Below are 20,138 nucleotides of genomic sequence, written 5' to 3'. Positions count from 1 at the left end.
TTTTTCCCGCAATACCCAACCTTGTTATAAATAAATATTTGTATATTTATTTTTTACATGATAATATAATATTATCATGAATTAATTACTTTTTTTATTTCAATCAGTAAGCAATGATTTATATACTTGTATCGGTAACTTTTAAAATATTAAATAATAACATTATTACAATTTGACTATATCTCGGTATTTGTTAACTTGCTGAAAACTGTGGCCCCCACTAATGTGGAGGCCCCAGGGCAGTTGCCCCGGTTGCCCTCCCCTAAATACGGCCCTGACTGATGGGATTGAATTTTAAATATAAGAAGATATAAAAGCATGAATTAAGTATTTATTGACTTTGCTTCAGAGCATGAGAATAAATAAGTGTCTTGCTGGTTCTACTCAATAGAATCTACTTTCCGAACCGGTGGTAGCTTTAAATTCAACATTGTAATATGAAGTTTTAAAGGGGTGGTAATCACTTACCATCAGGTGAACCTCCTGCTCTATTACCACCTATAAAAAAAAATCATCATCTCGATGTATACAAAATTTCGCAAATTTAAATAGAACTTGTTTCCAGGTAACTATGATTGTCTTTGATTAGTTCAAGTTCGAATTTATTTATTTGACAGTACCCCAGAAGTCTGTGTTAAAGGGAGAATACTGGAGAAAAAATTATGCCATAGAAATAATCAGCATATAATGAACGCAATAAGCAACAAAAAAGACGAAAATCTTTATAGTGATCATTATATATATAGGTGGAAAACATATAAGAATAGAAAGACAGTAGGATGTGAGGGTACAAAGCAACGAGAATAGGCACAACAGGACGAAAGAAACCGAAAAGATGCAAGTGTTTTCCTAGCACAATGTCCGTAGCGCTGATACAGAACGAAAGTAATCAAGAAGAGGCAATTGCAGTCGTAAGTAACCTCACAGACTTCGGTATTCGGTTAGTTAGTTTTAGACAGAGGTGAATGGGAACAAGAGGTAAAAATGAACCAATGTTGGTACGTAGAAGCGTATAGTACGACACAACTTAGATGTCGCATCGGCAAAATTCGTAAAACCACATGACATAATACTGTGAAAATAACCAAAATAAACTAAACGAGCGGTATCAATATCAGTTAGTTGTCTAACTTTTCTAAACACGTATGCTGCGGAGCTGAGTCTTCCTGTTAGGGATGATAAATGAGAACTCCACTGAAGTTTGGAATCCAATTCTATTCCTAAGAACACCGTAGTATCGGCTACATCAAGCGGGCCACCGCTTAAAGATATATTATAATTTTGCCTTCTAACATTGGGTAGGGCAAAAACTACACATTTTGTTTTTTGAGCATTCAAAACTAAATTATTTACTGTAAACCAATTGTGTATCTGTGATAATGTACCGTCGTCATACACATCGTCATAGTCAGTTTTTTCCTGTCAACCTTAAAAATCAGCGAAGTATAGTCAGCAAACAACACTATATCACAAATACCTTTAACTTAGAAAGAAAGATCATTTATATATACTAGGAATAGAAAGGGACCCAAAATTGAACCTTGTGGAACTCCTATTTTTAACGTAGATCCAGAAGACATTATTCCATTAATGAAAACTTACTGGATTCTTTCACTTAAGTATGAAGCAATGAGATCAAGAGCTTTACCTTTAACACCGTAATATTTGAGCTTATAAAGAAGCGTTTCGTGTTCTACACAATCGAATGCTTTAGATAAAACACAGAATACTTCAATAGCGTTCTGTGATTTTTCCCAAGCATCGTAAATATGTTTGAGAAGCGCAATCCCCGCATCAGTTGTCGAGCGACCTTCTTCTGCGAATTCTAAAACCGAATTGCTCACCATGAAAATTAGCATTTGTACCGAAATGGATGAGAAGTTGACTTAAAATATTTTTTTCGAATATTTTACTTAAGGATGGGAGTATTGAAATAGGCCTGTAATTACCGGGATCGCTTCTGTTTCCAGTCGTAATCACTTGTAATATCATATGACTTAATATGTTATTCAATTTGACACGTGGATTGCATGCACTCGCTAGGGACGCACGCGATAGGGTGCGATCTATTGGTTGTGTAAATCGGCAGTAATCGGTTTTAATTTAATTCCATTGCATTTTTCGATGCTACATCTAATTTTTGTCCTACTATACCATAGTCCACACGTAGTCAAAGTGAAGATATAGTCAGTGAGCAACCATTCACTTCGAAATTTTTAGTTTTATCTATATTTAACGAAATTTTAAAATAATTCGAAACCAAAATATAATATTAATGTTTAGAAGTATATTAACGTCATTAATCTATTTATAAAGAAAAATAGTATCTATTAATTAAAATAAAATTTCTAAAATTTAATAATTGACGTTACAGATTTCAAACATTGGGACATAGCTGCTTGTAATATCTAATGTAAACTAATCTAATATCTATTTGAAAAACTGCGAACCTATGTGGGGTTACACCTAATCCAAAAATTAAATAAATAAAAAGGTTAGTGTATTTTTTGTTAGTTTAGTTAGATTATTTATGTTGCAATAATTTCAAATATTAATGGAATAAAAATTATTGGTTATAAAAAAATGTTTAACTAATTAATAAAAAGTATATATATTTATAATATTATGATAAGCTTTATGTTATTTATATCATTTTTTTTGTACGAATGTTACAATACTCATTCACAAATTATATTTACTTCTTAATTGTTGTTTTATTAATTGTAGAGTAATGAGATTTAGGTTTTAATAAGGTTTTTAATATTGGAATCCTAAGTATTTTATCCTAGTTACTTTGGCGGTATAATTGTAAGTCTTTGTATAGTTTAAATGGGCAAAGTTATTAAAAAAAATAACTATCCGTTATCTATGTCAAACGTCAAAGTCATCTTGAAATTTCAAAATGGCTACACCATTGAATATCTCACGTTGTCAAGATTTAAGCCATTAAAAACAAGTATTATCAATTGAATATTCAAGAGTAATAAATTTAACAAACTATATTGTAACATTGTAATTAATTTAATTCTATAATTGTTGTTAGGTCAAATCACATTTGTGTTTATAATGGATGAAAGTAGCGATAATAAACGCAAAAAAGAAAAATACAATGAGAGTGATTACCATAGAAAAGATTCAAGATCGAAAAAGCGTCGGTCGAGATCTCGTTCTCGATCTCCGAGAGATAGAACTGAAAAGGATTCTCGACGCAAAAGAAGACATTCTCGATCGAAATCCCCTTATGTCCCGAATAAGCAAGACAAACGGCGTGATGACGCGCCAAAAGAAAGCAAAGCGATGCCAGCGAAAAAAGCTAAAGAAACCGACATGCTTAACACTAGAACTGGTGGCGCGTACATTCCTCCCGCGCGTTTGCGAATGATGCAGGCTCAAATCACCGACAAATCATCTGTCGCATATCAAAGGCTTGCATGGGAAGCTCTCAAGAAGTCTATCCACGGGCACATTAACAAGATAAACGTTGGTAACATTGGCATTATTATTAAAGAGCTGTTAAAGGAGAATATAGTTAGAGGGCGTGGTTTGCTCAGTCGGTCGGTGATCCAAGCTCAAGCAGCATCACCAACATTTACAAATGTTTATGCTGCCCTGGTATCAGCAGTCAATTCACGTTTCCCTAACATAGGAGAATTGTTGTTAAAAAGACTAGTAATACAGTTCAAGAGAGGTTTCAAGCGAAATGATAAGCCTATATGTATTTCATCTGCTACCTTTATTGCTCACCTTGTAAACCAAAGAGTTGCACATGAAATTTTAGCTCTAGAGCTGTTGACATTGCTCGTAGAAACACCAACGGATGATTCTGTGGAGGTTGCAATAGCATTTTTAAAGGAGTGCGGACAGAAACTCACAGAGGTCTCATCCAAGGGTGTTAATGCCATTTTTGAGATGTTAAGGAACATTCTACATGAAGGCCAGTTGGATAAGAGAGTTCAGTACATGATTGAAGTCATGTTTCAAGTTTGGAAAGATGGGTTCAAAGACCATCCAGCAGTTTTAGAGGAGTTGGAACTGGTGCCCGAAGAGGAACAGTTTACTCATCTTTTGATGTTGGACGACGCAACAGATTCACAGGATATCCTGAGTATGTTTTCTTTTTATATTAATAATGTTCTTACTTATATTTGACAAAAACAAAAATCACAAATAAAATGCGACATCTCTATCAGAGATTTTTTTCGATCACTATAAAGTAAAATGATGAGTTACTAACATACTAAAACATTTAAAATAGATAACTTTTTTGGACTATAATATTTTGTTGTGTGTAATATTTTTCACATCTGTCTTTATATATGATAGTGAGATTGTTGTGTAAACGGAATAATAAAAATAGTGCTGGTATTCTTCAAATAAATAAAATAAAAACCTGAAATGCATGATATGAACCTGGTGTTTACTCATTAAATTTCTATATCATTGTTAAAAAAATCATAGAAATCTAAACAGTTTTTATTCTTCCCCTACATTTATGTACATTTCACTTTAATTCAATTACTGAGTGTACTCTGTAAGTGTCTACTCAAATTAAAAATTTCTAAACTGTTACTATTTAAATTTCAGATGTCTTCAAGTTTGATGACAAGTATGAAGAAAATGAACAAAAGTACAAAGCACTCAGTAACGAAATCCTTGGATCTGACGCTGAGTCTGATGATGAAGATGGTTCTGGTGAATCAGGTAGCGATGAGTCTGATGATGAGGAGGCAGAAAAAAGCAAAGAGGTTACTATTATTGATAACACTGAGACAAATCTTATTGCTTTAAGAAGAACTATATATTTGACTATCAATTCAAGTTTGGACTTTGAGGAATGTGCTCACAAATTGATGAAAATGCAGCTGAAACCAGGACAAGAAATTGAACTCTGTCACATGTTCCTCGACTGTTGTGCTGAACAGAGAACTTACGAAAAGTTCTATGGACTTCTGGCACAAAGATTTTGTAACATCAATCGGATCTATATTGGTCCATTCGAAGAAATATTCAAAGATTCTTACTCTACAGCTCATAGATTGGACACAAATCGTCTCAGAAATGTGAGCAAGTTCTTTGCTCATCTATTGTTTACAGATTCTATTAGCTGGGAAGTTCTAGAATGTGTTAAACTCAATGAAGAAGACACAACAAGTTCGAGTAGAATTTATATTAAAATATTGTTCCAAGAGTTAGCCGAATATATGGGCTTGAAGAAACTCAATGATCGCTTAAAGGACCCGTAAGTTACATTTGATATTTTCTTAAGTGTTGTCTCTAAGCAATAATACATTCTATATTATTCAGATTTAATATTAATGTATATGAAGAACTATATATTTACCTAGCTTTAAAGTTACACTGTATTTTTTTTATTATTTTCAGAACCTTGCAGCAAGCATTCTCTGGTGTATTTCCCAGAGATAATCCCAAGAATACAAGATTTTCTATCAACTTTTTCACTTCAATTGGTCTTGGAGGTCTCACAGACGAGCTAAGGGAACATTTGAAACAAATGCCAAAGGTAATTTCAAATAGTCTTCTTTATTTCAAATCATTAAATAGTTTGGTAATATTTTTTTAAAAACAAATAAAAACTGATATACTATAAACAATAATTATCAAATTGATTAACTGTTAAAAGTAAGTTTTAATATTTAAAAATCTAAATAAACCATAGTGCCTCTTCTCTTTGAGAGGTTTGGATCCTTTATGATACAGCATACAATGATTTATTAACATATTACTGTCATTTAATCAGTAATCTTTGTTATATGTTCACTTAATTGTTAATGATGATTCAAAGCTTTTAAAAGCCTACTTGAATAAAGTTTATTTTGATTTTATCTCATTTCCGATTTTAATCTAAATTTGTTTCTCTTTATAGAATGTACCTCCGCCGATAACAGAAATCAAACTGGACAGTGACTCTAGTTCCGATTCCAGCTCCAGTAGTTCGAGTTCAGACAGCTCATCCTCATCGTCTAGTGACTCAAGTTCAAGTGGTGAGATGAAATTAAAAGTTACACAAAATATTTAATAATTTCATATATACTAGAGATATACATATCCAAATGGATACCAGATACATAAACATATTAATAATTTGAATACAAATATTACAAAAATTTTAACAATTTTATTTACACAGTAAATATGAAACAGTTTTTTTATGATAGAATAAGAGTAAAAATGTAATACTAATTAATTTTTACTTTTAACTATTTATAATTTAGATTTTACTGTTTAGAATTGACCACTACTTATTTTATTTTTTTTACATAGGTATATTGTATCTAGACAAACAAGTATCTTTTTCACCTCTGCTTAAATTGTTAAAAGTTTTGTTAATTATAACAAAAATGAGTATTTTTTTAATAACTGTCACATTTTGCAACAGTTAAATTTTTAGTTAAAAATATTTCTTATACTATAACACTTCTAATAAAATCGAAATCACGAAATTATTTAATTATTTTAGATTCTGAAGAAGAAAATAAACAGAAGGAGAAGAAACGAAAAAAGAAAAACAGCAAAAATAAAACTCCTGAGGCTGAGGTTCCTAACAAAGATATGGACAAGGTTGAAAGATGGGGGCATGAAGGTTTCTATGAGACATACGGATCTAATGCTAGAAGAAATGATTCAAGATCTGATAGAGATAAGAATAACTTTGGACAATCTAAAAGCGATGACCAAAGACGGAAAGATTACAATGATCGAAGGAATGTCGGACGTGATGACGCTGAAAGCGATAAAAGACGTGAAGATCGTGGGGATCGGGATACTGAAACATACGGGAGAGAAACTTCTTATCGAAGAGATGGTAGGCATCGTGAAGATAACAGAAACCACAGAAGTTATGAAGAAGATACAGATAGAAGAAGAAATAAAACATATGAAGAAGATACAAACAGAAAGAGAAATAGGAATCATGAAGATGATAGGGATAGAGGGCGAAATAAAAAATATGAGGAAGAAGTAGAGAAAAGGAGAAACAAGAATAATTATGAAGATATAGATAAAAGAAAGAATAATACCAATGAAGAAGATTACGACAAAAGAAGAAACAAAAATTATGATGAATATAAAGACAGAAGGAGAAATAGGAATAATGATGATGACGATGTAGATAGAAGGAGAAATAGAAATAATGATGATGATGATGATGATAGAAGAAGGAATAAGAATACTGGTGAAGACCCAGACAAGAGGAGAAATAAAACTAATGACGAAGATGTAGATAGAAGGAGGAATAAGAATGATGAGGATCTAGACAGAAGAAGTAATAAAAAGTATGAGGAAGAAATGGGTAAAAAGAATGATAGAGAATCTCGACAACCCCGAGATGACCGTAATAATAAAGACAGAGAACTTGAGCACGAGAGCATTCAAAGTCGCGAGGAACAATCTCGTAATAAACAAAGAAAAGCTGACGAAGACGGACAAAGAGATCGAAACGAGATCGGTCGTACTGAGGTCAAAGAAGTTAAACGTAGAAAAAAATATGATAAAAATAGCTCCAGTAGCGACGATGAAGATTACAATAGTCGGAAGCGCGAAAAAGATAGAAAAGATGTCAGCGAGAAGGAATACAGGAAGGATAGTTCAAATGGTAAAAAGAGTAAAAAGCGCAATAAAGAAAAGAAAAAAGGCAAATCCAATTCACGTGACAGTAGTGAATCTTCCACGGATTCTGAAAGTGACGAGGGTACAGGAAAAAATGATTTGGGTGGACGTTACTGGGATAATTTTGATTTAGAAACACAACACAATAATAAGGAAAGAGAAAAATTTGAAGGTAGAACTCCAGAAAGGGCTGAAAAGGAATATGAAAGGAGGCGCGAACGCTAGATCCTGTTGTGATGCATGAGTAAGACATGGTATAACAAGATTTATAAGTGTTATAAATGTCGCATTTGTAAATATTGAGAAAATTAATTTTATAAGATTTTAAATGTAATAATAAATTCGGTAGAAACTATTTGCTCTTTTTATTTTTTAAGCTTTTAGTTATAATTAAAAAAAAAGATATGATATAAATAAACATGTATTATCTGTCAATATATTATAACGACTATAAGTGACAAATCAAAAAGCGATTTATATTCCATTTGCAGTTTGCAGAGCAAATTTGGGCGCTAGACCTTTTAATGAAATAAGTAAAATATCAAGACTTATAAAGCATTATATTACATCAATATGAAAACCGTTTACAATGATAAGTCGAACATTAATGAATCTGAATCCAATATGATAAAATTAAAGGTTCGATCTGCACCAATACAACTTTCATCTGATCCTTCTGAAAAACTTTTGAAAGAGCACTTTTCTGCTCCTTCGTATTTACAATCATTAAAAGAGAATTTAGCTCCACCATTCAAGATACCGGTAAAAGAAGAAAAACCGCGCCTCTTAATTGGTACAATAGTAACGGAAATTGATGTGATTGCAATGATAGCTGCAGAGAATACTGATCCCAGCAAAGGCTTGGACAAATATTTAGGTCGGTATAAAAGCCTCATTAGATTTGTTTGCAATAAAAGTAAGGTAATCAATTGAATGATGATGAAAGAATCGATATCGGCTTGTAGATTTAACATTAATTTCGGCATTTAAAGAAATTTTTTCTAGTTTACTATAAAATATTTTATATTTTGTGATGAAAATGTGTGAGCCGAAAAACAAATAAACTCCAAACCTGTCTCAACAATATTAATATTATTCCTGATGTAAAAATTAGGTCATATAAAACAAAGAAAAAGTATAAAACTATTGCATTTATATTGTTTTTAAGTAATATGTTTAAATATAGTGTAAAATATAAGACTTGTCTATTTTCACATAAAGGCAGTTTGGACGAGAAATTTGCTTACCACTTTATGTTTATTTTTATAAAATATATTTATTTGTATTTTAAAGTAAAGTAAGTAATATAGGTAGTAAAGTTGCTATGGTATAGTTATATAATAATTTTTTTCCATTTCTCAGGTAATTTTCTTGTGAAAAATAAGATACTATTAAGTGATTCGTTATCAGAAAAATACTTTCTCATAAGTTTATTGAAAGAGTGCATAGATTATTCAGCACATCGTGAGTTCACCGCATCTAAGCTAGCATGCTTCATTACTATTTATTTGGCTACCCATAACTATTTTAAATGGTACTACTGGATGCCACCAACTAATGTATGGAACTTTTTTAAGGAAATTATGATAAGGCATACTATAGAGGTATATTAAACTAATATCTTACTCTAGTAGACTTTTGATATAAGGTATGTAAGGATGTTTTCATATAGATTTTTGTTGACCCTTATGATTTAAAAAAAATGGAGGAATATATTGAAAATTTTAATTTTTTTTTACTGTGTAATTTATTTAACAGTGGTTAATTTAAAATTGAATGCCAACTGGTGCTGATGAATATGGCCTACTTTTTTTTTAACATAACTTAAAGAATTTTTCTCTAATCTAATCTTATTAATAATGAATAATAAATTAGTTAAAAGTTCAATTTAGACAAAATTTTGCTTTAAATAGTCATAAAAGTTAGTCTGCAATGATTTGACTTTAACAAACTTTTTATTCATGTGTGAATATTTTAGGACTCACCAGATGGTCAAGAGGTATTTGAACCGGAGGAATGCTATGATATACTCTCACATTTTCATATAATCTACCTCACCAACTTACCTCTCATACACATACTTACATTTAGAGTTCACCGACTAAAGCTTTTATGGCCATTCAAGCCTAAATGACCGTAAGTAGTAATAAAAGTAATTATGTAGAAAAAAGTGTTTAATTTATTTCAATAAAACATGTGATTTACTCTCAAAAATTGTTTTATTTAGCAATACTTTGTAACAGATCCTTTTTGGGTTTAGATTTCTTTCTTTTCTGTACTTTGCCATCAATAACACCATTGGCACTACTTATATTATTTTTCACACCTGGCTTTTTCTTTTTCTTTTTACATGATAATGGGTTAGGGTTTTTGACTTTTTTCTTTCTTATGGTATTCTTTTCTTCCACCTTTTCAACTACTCCTAGAGCTTTCTTCATGTTTTTTAATATTTCATTTTGAGTTTCACTTATAAACATAAACTGGTTGTCTTCCAATGTTGAACCAGCTTTACCGTAGCTTGCTTTCGATGGTTTTTCAAGTGTAGGAGATTTGTTATGTAAATAGAGTAGAGGTACCCCTGGTTTTAATCTCATTTTCTCTTGTAAATCTCTGTCTTGCGTGGCCAGAATGTAATGTTTTTGGTTCTTTTTTCCTATCATAGTTAATATACATTTTGAGCCAGAGACTGGTTCTTCATGGTCACATTCATGAATACCAAACTGTTTTAAAATAGTTAGAGCTCCTTGTGTCTTTTTAGATATCTTTTCAGTCTCTTTAATAATACACCTTGTTGTTAATAATTTCACACTTCCATTAAGGTATTTTGAGAGTTGATCTCTAATATTTATGTGTTCCTGAAAATAGAACAATTATTAATTAGAATACTGAGAACAAAGTCTAATTGAATATGATGACAAAAAATATTGGTTAATTATTAATTAAGTACTTGAATACCTAGTTTTGATTACTGCTAGCCGGTTCTGGGAAGTTCTCCTGCCACCGCATACTCTGTTCTTTAAGAGTGAGATGTGAGTCTGCACTGTCAGCCTCAGGGTCAGGTAGTTCTTCTAGAGGAACCTGAATGTCCTCGTCAGGCAACTGTTCTGCTTTCCATTCCTCATCTACTATGTCTATGAGGCGACCATTCCGACGGTACTTGCTATCCATTATTAGGATGTATTAATTTTTTAAAAGTACTACGTCCTAAACAAAGTGCTATGGGGCAAGTTGCGAGCAGTAATCCAAACTAAGTTTCTGTAATAAAAAAAATAACTCACTTTAAAAGCAGAAAAACAGAAGGTACCGTCGATCAATACTTGATAAGGTTGATGAAAACCATAATTGTTATAGTAAAATTTAAGATATTTTTGAACTTTCTTGTATCTTGTTATCTTCATTTTCAAGGGTACTTACAGTAAAATCAATTTTCAAATTTTAATGGCATATACCTTTAAATAATTATTTACTAACTCAACATTCAGCACATTTTATTACAAGTGTGAGACAAAGTGTGAGACGTGAGTGACAGTAAGAGCTGACAACTGACAAGTGATACTAGAGGTGTCTATATTTGTTTACTATTGTGGAGTCAAAAACTTTGAAACCGATTCCGATTTTTGTTTTTTCGTAAATAAGACGGCATAAGATTTAAAAGTGTTTTCAAATATTTTTATCATATTTGTAATGTTTTTATTATTAATAGAGGAATTATTAAAAACTGATTGTTCTTACTATTTCTTAAGACATCGAAGATTTTAAATATTTTTTTATAGATACGCAGTTATGTGAAATAAATAAATTTAATTATGTTTACATTTGTAATATAAAACATGTTTCTATATTTAGAAATTTTAAATATAATAATAAGATTTTTTTGTATATATCGATTAAACATAGGCTGTATAATTTTTTTATTGCCATAGATAAAAAGTTATTTTTTACGAATTGTCTTGCTCGCTCTCTCGCTTCCATGTTTGTTCGTGGTCATTTTGCATTTCTGTGCTAGATTTTCCAGTTTAACAATTCAATTAATGATTTTATCCATATAAGTGTGTAATTAATGAAATTATCGGAATTACGGCGACCTCGCGAGGATTTGTCGCCCAATAAAAAGTGCGCAACGGCAATATAATAACAGGGAGGGTACGTCTTTCATGTCCTTATAATCTAGTAAATGCGTCATTTTATCAAATAATGTAGTCTACCAACTCGTTAATGCAGGATTATGCTTTATAAATCAGCTTGATTTCACTACGTGTTCCTAAGTTTGATAACTTGTACGGGAGAATTTTATAAGTTACAGCTGATTCGCTCGTTCTCTCCAAGGCGATTCGAAGTGATAGGCCAACGAAGGAAATTAATTGATACGGAGTGACACGGTTAGTCATCAGCAGCAGACGCATTTTCGATGGCGTCCGATAAAATTGTGGACAAATCGTGAATGTCGGTTCCGCGAGCGCCAAGTAATCACCGATAAAGTTTCATTGTTCAGTTTCTTTGTGATTTCACGATGATACGCACGCGAAGATAACAAAATCTTGTTTTTGTTCCAATTTTTCTTGTTTTGTTACGGTATTCTTATTACTTTAAGCAGGTAAATAAGTTGGATATACTTTTTATGTCGTAATAAATTAAATTTGAAATTAAAAAAGTCATTAGTGAATTTGTCAATGGTGGATAATTTGTGTTCTTGTGTCTTATAACGAGTCTGGTGAGTTTTTATTATAATTGACATCATACAAAAAGATAAAACATCAGTTTTATAATTTAGCTACAAACTTGTAGGAGATGAATTTTAAATGTAAAATTGTATTCTTCTTATTAAAAAACTTAGAAAATGCACATTATAATATTGAAAATAATGACAGCTCAAACAAAACAAAGGCTTCTTGAAATTTCTCATACAGAAGCCATAGAAACAACATTGATTTATGACTATTTTTTTCCATTAAATCTTTAAAATATGTTATTATAATCATATTACATGGCAATATGATAAAAGGCTTACAAATCCCACATATTAAGTTATCTTTTAGAAAAGTCTAATTGGAAATAATAATCTAATAAACACAGTGAAATGAATCATAAGTGTAATATGAAGTGGACATAATTATTATATTTACTAGTATTATCAACCTAATGTAGACTAGTGCTGGGCTAAGACTTCTAAGTGCTTTCAACAATTCTATATTTTTGCAAAACCGAAAAAGGAATCCAGCACATTTCTATGATAACAAATCAAATAAAAAATACATTCTTCATTAAGTTGTTTTTTTCCTAATAGGCTTTTTTGCTCTTATATTTCAAGATTGTAATGAATGTAGATCAAAAACAAGTTCCGTTAAATCAAAAATGTAACTTTATTTATATGGATTATAATTTGCATTTAATGTATTCTGATAAGAAAACAAGTTTAGGTTCTATCATTATATCGTGTCTATGAAATTGAATGAATATGAATGAATTAGTACTAATTAATACCACACTTAAATATACATAGATTGCGTTTATGTAGTAGTATTTTCTACATACAGCCCTTATATTATTTCTATATATTATTCATTTCACAACTGTTTGTTTTGACATTTTGTTTAGTATATATTATAAACAGTAGAAGCGATCTCACAAAATTGTAATGGAATATTTACATATATAACTTATAATTTTGTATTTTTCTTCCATTCCTTGTCGTAACTTGAGTTGAATTTACATATATAATTAAATGATTATCCCAATCAACTTAATTTAAATAATTGTTCCTGTATACATAATAACTGTTATGTGTATGTTATCTATGCCTCAGTCTACCTCTAATTTTTGTTCATTTCTGTAGGAGAGGCAAGAAACTTAACTATTTTCTTATTTAAGATATTTGTCCAATGATTTATTAATGATATATTGTATGTAAGAATTTACATCATAGTGTGCGGTAAAGGAAATTTCAAGTCTTGGCAATCAAAAGTATTTCTTTCATCCATTGCCTTACTCTATTTAAAAAAATTGGTATAGATCTCTTCTTCTGTTTGAAGATGATTTTTATTTATGGAAGGGCAATTTGTTATATTTGTTTATATTTGAATAAACAATAAATAAAGGATTATTTATTGTTTATTCTATCCATTGGTTAAAACATTCAAGTTTTATTCATTAGGTAATATTTTTTCTCTGTATCATTATACATTAAAAAATTACTTATATCTCTATAGACAGAGTAATATAATAATCATGCTTGTCGAGAAAATAAAAACAATTCAGAGTTTTGCAATTGTTATTGTGCAGTAGTACAGTACAGACATGTATTGTCATAAGTCATCATACTTCTCTGTAAAAAATATTATACTACAAAATAAATTGTTCAAATATTAATATTAATTTATACTTATACAACAATTATTCTATATACTTGTAAGAGCTGTATCAGTACAAAGTATGATTAATGATTTTAATGATTATATCCCACAAGTATTAAGTTTGCCATTTTGTTACTCACATAATTGAATTGTTGTGAGCTAATATAATCTCCTATGGGTTAAATAAGCTTCTCAACGGTGAAGGAAACCTGAGTGTGTCTATTATCAATGAAATTGTGTGTAAATATATATCCACGAAATTTGATCGAATGTGGTGCAATAAGCTTCACCTTGAAAAGAGACAAGGTTAAGCCCAACAGTGGGATAGTTAAGGTCATTACTTTACTCTTTTTATATTAGTGTTTCATGCAATAAAATTTCAATTGTTTTGAAAATAAGTTTCATCTCACAATTTCATTTTATGTATAATTTATATATTAACCATTTTCATTAAATAGATATAATCATGTAGAGAGTACAGATAGACAAACACACAGACACACACAGTTATACATAGTGCCTCAAGGCATACTAATTAATAATAAATTTGCTACACATCTAAACCTAGAATCTGTGCTTGCGTTGTTACATTTTTTTTTCAGATTATACAATAATATATATGAAGGTTTCATAGTTTCATGGTTATCTCATATTTATTGCTATTGATCCACTTTGTAGGTAGCATGTTCTCAGTTATAATATACATATTAAATTTTCATAAGAAGGTTTATGTATCATACAAAGACATTTTTGAACTGGCCTAGTAGTTCTCTGAGATTATTGTAACAAACCATACATAGTCCAGGATTATATTACCCATATAGATAACAAGATTTATCCGGGAATTAAATATATTTGTTATATTGTTAGAGATACATATATCTTTTTAATACGTAACATAGTTGTCAATTCTGATTGTTTTGAATATTGTGTTTCAATGACGTTCCTATGTATATTTTATATATATATTTGTATGAATACATTTCGATATTTTTAAATAGTGTATATAAATTCACGTCTATTGTAATTGAATGTTTTAGTCATACTCTTCTATTTCTGATTAATTATTGCTATTAATAGATATATATGTGGTTTCAATGATAGTTCTACGTATTGTATTACTATTACTATGTAAATATATATTTTTGTCCTGATAATAAAAGTTACTTTAACTTGTATGGTGTAATTTATACTTTGATATTTATAAGAAAATAAATAATAAAACGAAAAGAAGTTACGTGGTTACAAAATAAAAACGTCTATGAATTAATAAGCGAAATATTTCGTTTACATATTTAAAAAAAAGCGTTAAAATGTTTCTCTATGTATATTATATATAAAAACGAAGATATTTATCTTTTATATCGTCCCAATTGATTATAAATAATATATATTTACAATATGCGTACATGGGCGATATCTATTACTATTGGAAACTATCAAAACAAGAGAATCGCGTTGTCTGAGTTATATTTGTATGAGAATATATGGGTTCAAATTCCAATGCATTTTTGTAACTCAGTCTGTCTATAGTTATATGTATGATTTATGATCATCATCATTGCATAGTATCAAACAAAGCCGCTTACTGTCGTGTGTCAGCTTATATCTTTAAAATTACGTAACGGATTTTGATGCGGTTTTTTTAATTGATAGATTGATTCGAGATGAAGGTTTTTGTATATACTACATAGACATAGTAAGAAACCCTTATAATTGTATCCTGTAGTATATATAGTATCAATTGTAAGAGTAACTACTGAGTTTCTTGCCGGTTCTTTTCGGGAGAATCAACTTTCCGAAACGATGGTAGCTTCACTTAAAATAGTTGTTAAATGTCGATTCAAAACTGCTTGTAAAAGCTTTCTTGAATAAAGAATACTTTGATTTTTTTTTGGTATTGACCCGTGCGAAGCCGGGGCGCGTTGCTAGTGAACTATTTTATAAAGAATATAAATTAAAGATAATTAAGTATATAAGTTTCGTGGCAATTCATTTAATTTTTATTTCAGGCGATGGCAACAAACAGAAGCGGTGCGGCTCAAAGGCCGAACGGCGCGCCACAGACTAAGGTGTGCCAGTTCAAACTGGTGTTGCTGGGCGAGTCCGCGGTCGGTAAATCGTCGCTAGTGCTGCGGTTCGTCAAGGGTCAGTTCCACGAGTACCAGGAGAGCACCATCGGCGCCGCGTTCCTCACGCAGACGCTGTGCCTCGACGACACCACGGTCAAGTTCGAGATATGGGATACGGCGGGGCAGGAGAGGTAACCATCCTTATCATTGTATTAGATTAATACATGAGCAACTGCTTGTACGTAGATTCGACTTTCGCCCTTATTGTAAGGACATGCGTGTGTTAACTGTAAAATGGCGTTTAAGATGTTATGTCATTGTTGTAATTACAACGGCCCTCTCGTCTTTCAAGCCGGAATACAGAAGCACTATGTGCTAATGTTTGGGGAGTAAGTGCTGAGTGGGTGGTATACGCCCATTATGAACGAAGAAAGAAGTTAAAATATATACGCAAATATAGAACCGTAATAGTTTTTTTTTATCATAGGCCTGCTTTGTTTTTGTTGTTTTTCTATTTGACTTTGGACTATATTCCAAGATAAGATATATTCATCCATTGCTTAATGATAATTTTCTCTGTGGTAGGGTAGGGGTTTTGTGTAAGATTGGGTTGTCTACCAATCAGCAATACTTGTCGTTAGTTTTATTGTGTTCCGGTTTAGAATGAGTCAGTGTAATTATAGGATCGAGAAACATAACGTGTTAATTCCGGAGGTTGGTGGTGTATTGGTGATCTGATGAACGATTAATATATCTCACAGTACCACTGTCTATGGGCGATGGTGACTACATACCCTAACCAACTATTTATATGGTGTACAATTAAGCTTTATAGCATGTACAGAGCTATCGGGATATAGAGTATGTTACTGTAAATCTTTTCGATGCTGTGCTGCATGTATCGTTCCAGCTTAATTTAATTTATGTATAGAGGTTCTTTTCACTGGTTAGTTGTTTGTAGGCAGCTGAATGCTTAACGAGTTTAAATAGTTAAAGTTTGTGTTTGTCGTACCGGACTGGTTTCAGATGAAATTTGACGTGTATCAAAGTTTCGTTTAACTTCGAGTATACTGGCTAGCAGTTTGTGATATAAACGATAAGATAGAATCAAATAAAAACGACAATCGTGATATTATAATTTATTTAAGTACGCACTTATATGCACTTGAATTCTCGTGATACAGCATTGAATTGATTTTGAACCTGCTATGTTCGAATTGTAGATGATACAGAGATGACAGATTTTAAAAATAAACTAGCTGTGCCAGCGACCTTACAATATGAATATGAATTCAACAAAAAAAAATTATAGTAACCTAAGTTACTCTCTAGTATATTAGTTATCTGCCAGTGAAAGTCTTGTGAAAATCGGTCCAGCCGTTCCAGAGATTAGAGAGAGATATATAGACATATGATAGATAGACTAGAGAGCCGGAACAAACAGACAGACCGACAAAATTGTTAAACATGTTATTTTGGTATATGCACCGTGTATAAATACGTATGCATTGAGTAAAGGGCCTATTTTAATATTACAAACAGACACATCTATTTTATGATATGTATAGAGAATGTAATGTTTATTTACCATGACATGTGATGTCATCGCGTAAATATAAAGTCATAGCTGGTTCTTAGTAGGTACTGTTTTTTGGAGGTGGGATTTGCCTCCTGAAATACAGTTGGAAAGTAATTTAGGTATCAGAAACACAAAATTGTATTGCACTAAAGATTATATTCAATGCAAGATTATATAGATGATAAAAAAGCGTGGAGCTAATACTTGTTAACTTCCAGTCAGGATATATTAAATACATATATAATTGTATTTAACTATCATGAAGTATTTTTAAATGTTGAAAATGATTCACTACTGAGTTTCTTGCCTTTTCTTCTCGTTAGGATCTGTATTCCGAACCGATGGTATCTTTACCTAATGTAGTTTGTTAAATGACGATTCAAAAGTGCTTGTAAAAGCCTACTTGAACAAATTTTGATTTTGATTATTGTTAGTTTATGGTAATCAGCGAATACTAAATCAACGCTGTAATTTGAACAAATATCAAATATCTATGTGACATATCGCACAGGCTTATTTTAATTTTCCACCAGAATGAGACGTCTGAATTGCTATCAATTGCAATACACATTTGAAATCCGATCGGATATTCTAGAGATAGAAGCGGACAAACAAACAAACGAACAATGCCGCTTACTATATCAGTATATATATGAAATGATCGACGGATCCTACGCTTTGTCTGGTAACGGATCACAGTCTGTCACTTTCAAATGACACTAAATTTAAACAAGCTCGATAATCCTTGATTTTGTGTTAATCTGTGTCAAATCACAGAGTTACTTTTACATTTATAATGTAACAGCCTGTAAATTACCCACTGCTGGGCTAAGGCCTCCTCTTCCATTAAGGAGAGGGTTTGGAATATATTTCACCACCCTGTTCCAATGCGGGTTGGTGGAATGCAGATGTGGCAGAATTGCGATGAAATAAGACACATACAGGTTTCCTCACGATGTTTTCCTTCATCGCCGAGCACGAGATGGATTATAAACACAAATTAAGCACATATATATAGTGGTGCATGCCTGGGCTTGAACCCGAAATCATCGGTTAAGATGTACGGGATCTAACCACTGGGCCATCTCAGCTCACATTTATAATATTAGTATTAGTATAGATTTTGAAAAGTACATGTGTGTATATTTTCTGCAGTGTTTAATTTGCCTTAATTTATTATAAACAAAACAATTGTAAATTTTTCCCAAACATATTGGTAAAAGGAAAATGAATTTTCGCCAACTGACTGAATGACATTTAGTCAGTCCTCCGCGGGGGCGATACCAATATCAAAACAACGCGACATTTGTACAGTATCGCGGCGTGTGTTGGCCGTGATGTACAGTTATCATACGTTCACTAACACTACAGATACCTCACCGCTAGGGTTGTCGGCTAGTTTGCAATGTATATTAGTTTTTAAACATTTTTAACTTTGCCGTTTCGTAAATTCAAATCGTTTATAATAATACATTGGTAAAAAAGGCATATTATTCGATACAAGATTTTGTTGATGATAAAAAAGCATGGGATTAATACCTGTTGACTTCCAGGATATATTATTAATTGAATATTATTCGATACAAGATTTTGTTGATGATAAAAAAGCGTGGAATTAATACCAGTTGACTGCCAGGCAGGATATATTAATTTAAATAATTGTATTAACTATCATGATTTTGTATTGTTAAATGTTGAAAAAGAGTTACTACTGATTTTCTTGCCGGTTCTTCTCGGTAGAATCTACTTTCCGAACCAGTGGTAGCTTCACTTAATTGTTAAATGACAATTCAAAAGGGCTTGTAAAAGCCCACTTGAATAAAGTTTATTTTGATTTCGATTTTGATTTTGGGTAACATTAAACTAGTATGAATATTAAATTCTGTTATTATAAGCGTTAAATACAGTACCAGTAATCTCTCAGTTTTTAAATCTGGCGACTAAGTTTATAACCTATCATTTCCCTCAAGACATATAAGTATTTGCATCGGCACTTTTATTATAATAATGAAAGGTTTTTGTCTAACTCAACAGATAAGATTGAAATTGGCTGCTTGTCTTTTGACCTCCATTTACGAACTAATACTTTAGTATGCGCATTGATACGATAAAACTAGGAAAATCTATTATTATTCCAAGCAACTGACAACCGCTAACAAGTTGCTGTCAATTTTACTACCTTCAAATCCTCTCTTTTCTTCCCTCTTAACGTGATTGCAAGACTCCACTTCGACCAAAATGTTTTTCAAATCGCTTTACAATATCATCGTTATAATTTTAATTATTCTTATAAATGAGAAAATGAGTGTTCAAATTATCATGAAATGTTGGACTCACGAAGTCAGTGATACATTTACGTGGAGTACTCTGTAGTTACAATCAATATATGTTATAGTGAAATTGTAAGTTAAACAATACCAAGAACTCATCTATATTGATATTATAAATGTGAAAGTTACTCTGTATGTCTGTCGTTATTTCACGGTCAAACCGCTGAAACGAATTTGATGA

The 20,138-nt window shown here is 31.4% G+C and overlaps 5 protein-coding genes across 9 annotated transcripts in view; 3 read left to right on the top strand and 2 right to left on the bottom strand.

Moving 5' to 3' along the window:
• Positions 1-2,895: 2,895 nt before the first annotated feature.
• LOC124531400 (pre-mRNA-splicing factor CWC22 homolog) lies at positions 2,896-7,981 on the top strand. Its single transcript, XM_047105974.1, has 5 exons — positions 2,896-4,105; positions 4,585-5,239; positions 5,383-5,521; positions 5,885-6,002; positions 6,479-7,981. Exons 1-5 carry the CDS (start codon positions 3,067-3,069, stop codon positions 7,849-7,851), a joined length of 3,324 nt encoding a protein of 1,107 aa, XP_046961930.1. The 5' UTR covers positions 2,896-3,066; the 3' UTR covers positions 7,852-7,981.
• Positions 7,982-8,099: 118 nt separating this feature from the next.
• LOC124531403 lies at positions 8,100-9,760 on the top strand. The gene is made up of 3 exons (XM_047105981.1): positions 8,100-8,503; positions 8,989-9,230; positions 9,605-9,760. Exons 1-3 carry the CDS (start codon positions 8,200-8,202, stop codon positions 9,758-9,760), a joined length of 702 nt encoding a protein of 233 aa, XP_046961937.1. The 5' UTR covers positions 8,100-8,199.
• A 66-nt stretch (positions 9,761-9,826) lies between these two features.
• On the bottom strand, positions 9,827-11,159 carry LOC124531402 (rRNA-processing protein UTP23 homolog). The gene is made up of 2 exons (XM_047105979.1): positions 10,905-11,159; positions 9,827-10,481 (listed from the first exon to the last, which is right to left on the bottom strand). Exons 1-2 carry the CDS (start codon positions 11,022-11,024, stop codon positions 9,846-9,848), a joined length of 756 nt encoding a protein of 251 aa, XP_046961935.1. The 5' UTR covers positions 11,025-11,159; the 3' UTR covers positions 9,827-9,845.
• On the bottom strand, positions 10,581-12,709 carry LOC124531405 (anaphase-promoting complex subunit 13). Of its 2 annotated transcripts, none has more exons than XM_047105987.1 (2): positions 12,698-12,709; positions 10,581-10,881 (listed from the first exon to the last, which is right to left on the bottom strand). In XM_047105987.1, the coding sequence occupies exon 2, from the start codon at positions 10,792-10,794 to the stop codon at positions 10,582-10,584; it is 213 nt and encodes a 70-aa protein (XP_046961943.1). In that variant the 5' UTR covers positions 10,795-10,881; positions 12,698-12,709; the 3' UTR covers position 10,581. The 2 variants fall into 2 exon arrangements, with proteins under 2 accessions (XP_046961943.1, XP_046961942.1); XM_047105986.1 differs by lacking the exon at positions 12,698-12,709 and adding an exon at positions 11,041-11,142.
• LOC124531404 (ras-related protein Rab-5B) overlaps positions 11,558-20,138 on the top strand; it is a 27,403-nt gene continuing 18,822 nt past the window's right edge. Inside the window, exons 1-2 of one of the 4 annotated variants that reach the window (XM_047105982.1) lie at positions 11,558-11,769; positions 15,989-16,239. In XM_047105982.1, the coding sequence (XP_046961938.1) occupies positions 15,992-16,239 (248 nt within the window). In that variant the 5' untranslated portion in view covers positions 11,558-11,769; positions 15,989-15,991. Of the gene's footprint in view, positions 11,770-11,840; positions 12,006-12,031; positions 12,338-15,988; positions 16,240-20,138 lie in introns of those variants that run through there. The other 3 variants (XM_047105985.1, XM_047105983.1, XM_047105984.1) reach the window with 3 other exon arrangements.

This window comes from Vanessa cardui, chromosome 7 (genome assembly GCF_905220365.1).
Source record: "Vanessa cardui chromosome 7, ilVanCard2.1, whole genome shotgun sequence".
In the NCBI taxonomy this organism is placed as follows: domain Eukaryota; kingdom Metazoa; phylum Arthropoda; class Insecta; order Lepidoptera; family Nymphalidae; genus Vanessa; species Vanessa cardui.
This window is presented reverse-complemented; position numbering and strand designations above follow the sequence as displayed.